Source organism: Sinocyclocheilus anshuiensis, unplaced genomic scaffold (genome assembly GCF_001515605.1).
Source record: "Sinocyclocheilus anshuiensis isolate Anshui unplaced genomic scaffold, SAMN03320099.WGS_v1.1 scaffold822, whole genome shotgun sequence".
NCBI lineage: Eukaryota > Metazoa > Chordata > Actinopteri > Cypriniformes > Cyprinidae > Sinocyclocheilus > Sinocyclocheilus anshuiensis.
This window is the reverse complement of record NW_015539892.1, coordinates 573,360-582,561: the sequence shown is the minus strand read 5'-3', so window position 1 is coordinate 582,561 and position 9,202 is coordinate 573,360. Positions and strand designations below refer to the sequence as shown.

At 34.1% G+C, this 9,202-nt stretch overlaps 1 protein-coding gene across 4 annotated transcripts in view; it reads right to left on the bottom strand.

Moving 5' to 3' along the window:
* Positions 1-8,678, bottom strand: part of LOC107685804 (syntaxin-16-like) — a 10,465-nt gene extending 1,787 nt beyond the window's left edge. The window contains exons 1-9 of one of the 4 annotated variants that reach the window (XM_016482524.1): positions 8,231-8,678; positions 5,863-5,874; positions 5,153-5,260; positions 4,209-4,349; positions 3,886-4,048; positions 3,689-3,777; positions 2,665-2,808; positions 1,858-1,938; positions 1,571-1,671 (exon numbers count right to left, since the gene is read on the bottom strand). In XM_016482524.1, the coding sequence (XP_016338010.1) occupies positions 1,571-1,671; positions 1,858-1,938; positions 2,665-2,808; positions 3,689-3,777; positions 3,886-4,048; positions 4,209-4,349; positions 5,153-5,260; positions 5,863-5,874; positions 8,231-8,362 (971 nt within the window). In that variant the 5' untranslated portion in view covers positions 8,363-8,678. The remainder of the gene's footprint in view (positions 1-1,570; positions 1,672-1,857; positions 1,939-2,664; positions 2,809-3,688; positions 3,778-3,885; positions 4,049-4,208; positions 4,350-5,152; positions 5,261-5,862; positions 5,875-8,230) is intronic. The other 3 variants (XM_016482526.1, XM_016482525.1, XM_016482528.1) reach the window with 3 other exon arrangements.
* Between the last annotated feature and the right edge of the window lie 524 nt (positions 8,679-9,202).

Genomic DNA, 9,202 nt, shown 5'->3' with positions numbered 1-9,202 from the left:
AATCCTTCTGTGAGATGATGTGGCTTCTTACACAGAATAAGGCACGCAACATATTTCATAGTATTTAAGCAGTGATAAAGGCATTGCATTGTAAATATACTTTATTTTAATGAAAATTATATATTATTTGGAGTTTCAGCTCGAGAGCGCCCTCTGGCCTTCGGATGGAGATTTACTGCTGATCACAGAACCGTGCTTCACTGAAAGATACGCATAACAATCGCAGCTTCTGTCGAATCGCGATCTCGATTCCATTTCGATTTATCGTGCAGCCCTAACTTAAATATTCATGTATTAATGCATTTATAAAATACCACACAACCTGCATCTTTATATATATATATATATATATTTGTTTTAATTTCATTAGAAACCTGTTCAGCGTTTACAGAAGGTTCATATAGCATACAGTAGTACCGTAATGGCAGAAAAATATAATATTCACAATGGGTTTCATGACAAAACCATGAAATGGATTTAAGCCTTGAATGGGCAGTTATATCTTTTCAAACCTTCTAAAATAACATAAGAATAAACTGTCTCTGTATTTATAAAATAATATGGTCAACAACATGATTTTACCCCATCATACAGTAGTGGTGCAATTACCCTTCACAAAAGCCAACAGGAATTGATTTTAGAAAGTAAATCATCATTACAATAATAAACAAAGAAATATAAGGACTTTGGACTACCAACGGACAACAATAGAACTCCATAAACTCTTTACATGTGTTTGCATCTAAAATAAATAATTTCATCTTGTACAGGGAACAGTAGTTATACAGTCAGGCAGCCGACCCCACTGAGCTTCAGTCTGAGACCGAAGGTCAAAGTTCAGTTTAAGTTCAAAGGTCAGACTGAAGGATACAGTAGTGACAACACCAGCCAATGAAACATGAACAAGGAAAGCTTTAAAAACATCCAAGTTCAGCACACAAATGTTCACTCTTTAAGGCAAGGAACGGAGTGAATTAAAAAATCTTGAATCACTCCTGCTTTTCACTGAATAAATCACTGAAATGATACTGATTTCATAACAACACTGTCATTAAAACGCAGATAAACACATGATGGTGCATTAAACGCCTCCGTGAGCAGAGGAACTCTCAGTAATGGATGCTCGTAAAGGACAATGTAACATTCAGTTCATTCAACCCGTCATAATCCCAATGATTTTCATTTTACCACATATAAAAAAACAACAATAAAAACTGAACATGATAAATGCTTTGAGTATATGTTCCTCATTCCTCAGTTTCCTTCATGGTTGACTGGAGTGTCAGTGCTTCTCCTCTCAAAACACACACATATACACACACACAGCAAAATTTCAGATTAAATTACAGGAAGACAGAGTTTATAATGTCATTTTGGGCTTGCATCGAACACACACATCCTAACCTTACAAGCAAGGTCTGATTCAAAGGCAGCTTATGACAGGTTTCACTGTAGATGCTCACTACTGATGCTGACTGAAACCAAGAAAGTGGGTGAATCTTTAGGAAACACGTTCAGGTGACATTTAACCCCATATTCAAATGATCCTAGAGGCCATGGAATGATTCACCTAAACTTTGTCCCGAACAGAATAAGTATTAGAACAACAACTATGACAAAGAGAATTAAAATGACCAGCATCTTGCGGTTTTTCTTCTGGTACTGTTCAGCCTAAGAAAGGAAAGAGAAAAGTTGAGTGTGCTTTCCATCTCTACTATGTAATATTATTTTTTAAATATCATGTGGATACTGTATGTACATTTATAATACACAACAAATGACTGAAAAAGTAAGGGTAAGCAATTATATCCCTTGACATGATGCTTAACACATCATCAGGCTTGATAAGAGCCTCACCTTCTGCAACTGCTGCAGACCCTCCTCTGTTTTGACACAAGCTTGCTCCACATTGAAGTCGATTCTGTCGAGGACTGTGCCCTGAATAAAATTGACATTAACAATGCACATTTAAAAAAAATATATTTTGCATATATATGCAACTGCCTCAGTCAAAGAAGCATAATACGGTATTCATTTTGTGTTTGAACCTAATTTATTTATAATTCTTATTTTTATTCTTCATTTTTATTTATTAATTCTTATATAATTGATATTAAATCAATTTTAAAATTCATCCTAAAAGTGTATGTAGGCACAAAAGCTAGATTTTGCATACGCTCAAATGTTTTCAGATTTATAAAACCATGCGTAAGCCAGAATCTGCACAAAAAAACCCTTTATATATCCATAAAAAACTGTTTAAAATAGTTCTCAGAAAAATAATTTCCACTGGCCCAATAATATTTCAATTGTTTTAAAAAATTCGAATTAAATTAATGCAGTTTTGCTGATAAGGTGAACAACTTTTAGCTATTTTTAGTGGAAAAATATAGGCCTATATTTATTGCAGTGTAAATACAATTATATGACTCTGCGCGTCATTGACAAATTATTTTAAAAAGGAAATGTGCAAATCTTACCATGCAAAGTTTCCCGTCAAGTTTGTTTTTTATAAATCCCTCCTTTTGCGTAGGAAGTGGCGTATGCCTCTTTCAGGGCAGGTTTTGTGCGTACGCAACGGTTATAAATGAGGCCCCTGATCTGTTTAATTTAATATAATTAAATTGTTAAAAAAAATTTTTTTGCACCAAGACGCACACTGACCTGTTCAACAACCATTCCAGCAAGATCTCTAAATATCTCATTAAGGTCAGAGATGGACTGAACAATTTGTCGAATTTCTCTCTCTCGCTCTTCTACCACCACTGTGTTTTGCTGAACCAGCACTAGTTGGTCATCTGTAAATCCCTGAAAGAGTGAGAAAGACACTTCCAAAGTCAGACGTCAACCATGTACTGAAAACAGAATGCTATTACATAACAATTGCTGCAATGAAATGTAGATTAATTTGACATATTTACTTAAGTTGAAAAGATTAAAATTTAAACTTAATAAAAAAAAAACTAAATAAATCTGTAAAATTAACATTCACGTTTTAGCAACATATTGATTCTGTAATCCTATTATAGTATTTTTCACAAATAAAAAAATAGTTAAAAACAATAATAAAAAGTAAGTAAACACTCTAACCAACAGTGGACACAGTAAGTTTGTTAGCACTGGGAATCATATTTTCTTAAATAAAGATCAGGTAATGCTAATTTTACATTCAGCACACAGTGACATATGACTTAAATATGACAGTGGCAAACTAGATATAACAGCATAATTTATTCGCTGTCAAAATAAAAGCTTCTTATTAGCCAAGCAAAAACACATTGGCCAATGCCACCAACACAAAAATGCCAAATATTGGCTGATATTAGGAAATGCATCGGTCAACCACTGCACAAATACTGCACACCAATATCTAAATGTTTGCTAAAAAAAAAAAGAAAAGATTATTCATTTTATATTATGGCCCATATTTTATATAAATCTATACAGTGTTCACTCTAAAGGTCTGGATTTTAGAATTTACATGCTTCAAGGGACATTAAGCATCAAAACATTACCATATATAATGTTATATATAATGTTTAAACTATAATCTGCTTCCAAAAATAATGCCAATAATTTAAAGCGATAGCGATTGGTTGATACCAATCTAGTCACCAAAATAGAAACATGTATGTCGCATATATACTAAAAAAACATGTGAATATGAGTATTAGTAAAACATTCTCACTCTGTCATATAGCGCAATATCTTCATCTTCCTCCACAAGAGGACCAGAGTCAAAAAAGTGCTTGGATCTTTCTTCACGGTTTTTCATCCCTGTAAATGAAAGTAAGATGTATCATAAAGATTTGTCATAAATAAACAGCATGAGGTAAAAGCTAATGTTGATTGAATAACATATATCTTGTGTTTGCATACACTTACGTTTCAGGTAGCTTGACTGTGTGTGTCTGAAGTTGATTGACAGTTCTTGAAGGCTCTGGGCCAGTGAGGAGACCACATTAGTCAACAGCCTGTTTTCTTGCTCTGTACAATGACGACTCTGAGTCTGGAGCCCCGTCACAGCCCGCTGGCACCTGTGAAACATCTACACACACATATGCAGACACACTACAGATGTAAATTCAGTTTTATGATGTGTGCAGTGATTAACTGCCGTAGTTTTTCTGTGTCCACTTCTACCTCTTTAGTTATAACAGATGGTACTATAATGTGTGTGTGTGTGTGTGTGTGTGTGTGTGTTATACCTGTGTAATTTCCTGTGTAGTGATCTCGATGGCGTGCTCCTCCTCACTGCTGTCATCCAGCGTGGGCCGGTTCATGTGTTTGTCGTGCAGACTGGCCAGTTCCTTCATCTTCTGACGAATACGTGTGATTTCAAACTGAATCTGTGGGAACAAGGAATTCACTATTCACTCTGTTGACTCTGGACAGAAGCCTTATTTGAGCTAAGTCTATGTATGTGAATGTCAAATATCTATATCTATGTTCAAAATAAATACTGTTGATGAACACAGAAATTATTTAAACTGATCCCCCATTTGTAAATACAAACAAAAAATTGTGTTTACAACATTAATCCTTCAAGTAAAAAAGGACCACTTTTTATGTATGCAAGAATTAATATACACTAACATTTAAACGTTGGTAAAAAGTCTGATAAAAAGTCTCTTATGCTCAACAAGGCTGCATTTATTTGCTAAAAAAACAATATTGTGAAATATTATTACAATTTAAAATAACTGTTTTCTGCTTTAATATATTTTAAAATGTAATTTATTTCTGTGATGCAAAGCTGAATTTTCAGCATCATTACACTTCAGTGTCACATGATCCATTAGAAATTACACTAATATGCTGATTTGCTGCTCAAGAAACATTTTACTATACATTTTTCAGGATTCTTTGATAAACAGAATAGAAATAGAACAGCATTTATTTGAAGCAGAAATCTTTTGTAATATTATAAATGTCTTGTCCAGTTCATTAAATGTCACTTTTGAATTTCATTTTTTAATATTGTTAATGCATTACTGTGCATGTTTTTTGTCTGAATAAACTAAGGTGTGAGTCTAAACTATTTCTCTGGTAATTTATAGCATGCCACAGATGGCATGGTAAAGCTTAACTTGTTTTGAAACTGGAACATTCCTTTAATGTCACTTATCACTTAAAACAATCATCTAATTACCTCATCCACTCCCTCCACCCATTTAGGCGGGAGTCTCTTCGTGACACCAATAGCGGCCTCTGGATCCAAACTGATGCCTGACACCAGAGCCATACGGTCATCGGCCAACTAACAGACAGAGAGAGAGAAATAACAGTAAACATTACAGGCGAAATGAATTTAAATACAGTAAATCATAAAATGTAGCTGTATGAGATTATTATTGGTAGCTGAAAGAATTATTGTTCAAAATATTTAATCAAAACTGAGGAGTAAATAGTGTATAGTGTTCAAATTTTGCACAAACAGACTGACTCTTTACTAAGCCCCACCTTAAAAATGGCACAGACCAATCCTACTTTATCCTACTATTGTTCCATCATATTATCAGACAAGCTCTTGCTCTTTTTTAATGAAAGTCTATGTAAGGTGTGTGTGTTTGGATGGTTTTAAAAGCAATTTAATAGGAAAACACAATAAAAGGTTGTTGAGTCATTTAAAACTGTAAAACAAGAAGAAAGGATACGACTGTCAAATGTTTAAAAAGCTCATGCTGTGGCTAAAACTGTGTTGCACTCATTCCTAAATGAACGTGCAGAACTTATGTTTTTATCGGTGGTAAATTAACATTAATTCATTCCAATGAGACATTCTGTAAAGCACATCTGAGGTAGCAACAGTAACCAAGGGGGGCGGAGCTTAGCAAAGGGATGCTAAAACATCAAGGTTACCTCATCAAACTCCTAATGTGATTGGAAGACCCCAGCGATGTCCCATCCAGTAAGAGGAGAGATAGAAGAGAAGTGGAGGAACATGAGGAGTGAAAGCAGAGGAGCCAAGACAAAAAGCAGTGATCAGCATCAAAAAGACTGACAGCAGGACTTCAGTCAAAACTTCAGTCAGGCTTCAGGACAAAAACCAGTACATGCAAATTGTTCTTAATTGCAGATTATTCCATATATATATACTAATGTGGAAGAAAGAAATACATAGATACAAAATGTATGTGCATCATATGTATTGTGGCATCATGTTGCTATAATGTTTTCAGGCATGTAAGATTTGTCCATTCCAGCCCAATAACTCCAACTGCATAATTGTGCTACTGATTCATAAATTCATTAAATAAGATATTAATTAATTATATAAGTACTTTCTGGTGTTACTGAATTCATAAGAAGCAATAAAAGATAAAGCTGGAAGATAAAACCTATTTTTAACCTAAAACAACTCACTGACATGATTACTGTAGACCTGAGCAATGCACAGCAGAAGATTCTGTCAGGACTTTGCAAGGCAGATCAAGAAGTACTCAGCTAGATCACAGAAGTGCAAACAGGCAAAAATCAACATGCAAGCAGATGGTAAGGAATGGAGCCACTACACCAGACAAAACACAAGCAGGCATGATTGATATATGATCAGAATGGCGTCCGTGCTAGTAACTTTTAGTTACTTTACACAGCTTCAAATACTGCATTACAAAATCTGTCTGTCAGGACCCAGTCAATACCCTATAAAGATATTAGACAATTTAAAAGCATGCTGGATAGCAGGCCGTCCACCAGCATCAAAGAGAAAGAAAAATGTGATGCATAGCTTATCTGTAGGAAAGATCTATGGAAGATTGGGAGACAAAACATACTGCCTTCCTCTGGAGTCTCATTTTCGAATATAAAAACATAACTAAAGCAAAGTATATATATTGAGCATCAAAGAGTCACAAAAATATTTTAGAAATGTAGCAATAAAACGCCACACTACAGTTATTATGTTTGTAAATGCATACAAATAAGGTATTATAACAGCTTAGAGACATTTAATGGAAAGTGATACATAAAGGCATAAATTATGATTTTAAAAGGATTTAATGATTTTTAAATTCCATTATATTTTGGAACTTCAATAAACAAACTTAGTGAACATATTCAAAATATCCAGAATGTATAAATATTTAATTAAAACGATTTTTGTATTATCAAATTTTCAGGAAAAAAAGCTAACCTACACTACCGTTCAAAAGGCTAGGGTCAGAATAATTTCTGAAAAAGAAAAGAATAAGTTTATTAAGCAATTATACATTAAAATGATCAAAAGTGAAAGAAAAGACTTTGATACAAAATATTTCTATTTCAAATAAATGTTGTTCTTTTGAACTCTCTATTCAAAGAATCCTGCAAAATCACAGTTTCCACAAAAACATTAAGATAATATTTAAAAATGTTTCTTGAGCAGCAAATCGGCAAATTAAAATGTTAAAATAAATAACGTTTTTTTTTGAAGGATCATGTGACACTGGAGTAATAAAAAAAATATTTTAAATTGTAATAATATTTCACAACATTTCCGTTTTACTGTATTTTTGTATCAAATAAATGCAGCCTTGGTGCACATAAGACACTTAAAAGAAAAAAAAAACCTTACCAACCCTAAACTGCTGAACGGTAGTTTCAACTTATTTTGACATTACTGTCATTTTTTTTCTAAATACTACTCGCTAATCACCATCTTTGCTTTATTATACTAATATTCATATCTGAAATAAAACACAACTGCAAAAATGTGATTGTTTCTCTTCAGATTTATACATCTATCAGCTCTTCTAGAAGTTAGCAAACAAAAGACAGTTAATATTTTCAGCACTTATTTTGGCCACAATGACAATACAAAAGCCAATTAACTTCTCTTATAATATAATGCTTAATTTTGTTCCACACACAGTATATATATACACTGAAATATACAGCTGCCTTTATATTTCAGAAAGGGGGCCATCATATTTTAGGGACCCTGGCGTCCCCAACTGCTAAACCGGTGATCTAACGTTAAACGTCCGCAAAACTAGCACGACAATCACCATCTTTTAGTAATTTCATTGCCATTCCTGTATGTTGAGGTAAATCAAAATGCAACTGTATGGAAACGGTTTGCACAGACCTGCCAGCTCCTCACACGGCAAACAACACAGCTGAGGTTTGTTGGACAACCGACAGCGCCGGTCGACATCAACAAACACCACTAGCTAGGGTTGTTGTCTAGCTAGCTCAGAATCACACACACGCGAAAACAATCAATTCAGACAATGAACGTTAGACTCACCGCAGCATTGCTACGTGTATTCAGAGTACGACGGGGGTCGTATGTACTCACTTGCTCAGCCAAAATCTGCCGGTTTTGGATTGCATTGTTCCGCATTAATAAGAAGGCATCGGTCAGTCGCCGAGTTGCCATGGCTACGCAATACAAGGCGACCGTAAAACGAAATAACTGCGAGCTGCCTCGATGGCTGTCTTTAGATTAGTTACTCAGCTCGTCGCCAAGGCAGCTGGACGGCTACTTGACTAGCGAGCTAGCCTGCAAAACGGCAGGCAGGCTCGCCCACCAACTCGAGAGTTTCCGGACAACACCGGCTCTCTTTTAGACCGAGACAGTCCTGAGTCTGTATCCTGTGAAGTACCGCAACATTACAAGACCGATAACGCAAGTTTTCAGCTTGGTTTTAGGGCGCTAATGGATCATCTCTGTGACTTCCGTGACGTGGAACACGTAAACGTGACCTCACAATGAAACTTCCGCTTTGGACAATGAATAGGCAAAAATCAGTGACGTTATTATTTATGTCGACTTTTATTTTTGAAAATGTACTATTATATTTTTCTTTTATTTTTATACTGTATCATGATATCATGATAATATAATAATAAAAATAATTATTATTTTTGAACTATACATTTCATGTACTATGGATGTCTGGTTTGTGTTTTGTTCTTTATCAATAATAAATAAATAAATAATGCGACATCAGAGATGTTATTTAGGCCTTGTATTTTTTTTGTTATTTTGAACCTTTATTTAGTAAATTATGTATAAAAGCAAAATTAGTAAATCTAAACAATGTTTCATTTTTATTTATTTATTTATTTGCACAAGTTTGCTTTGTTTATTTAGTAGCTAATATATATTAATAATAAAAAATCGAATATTTTATTTGGTAAACAGTTGAATTTATCTGAAATTCATTTTAACTGTCATTTAATTAATTTTGTCTTTTATTTCACTTTTTATTTCGTG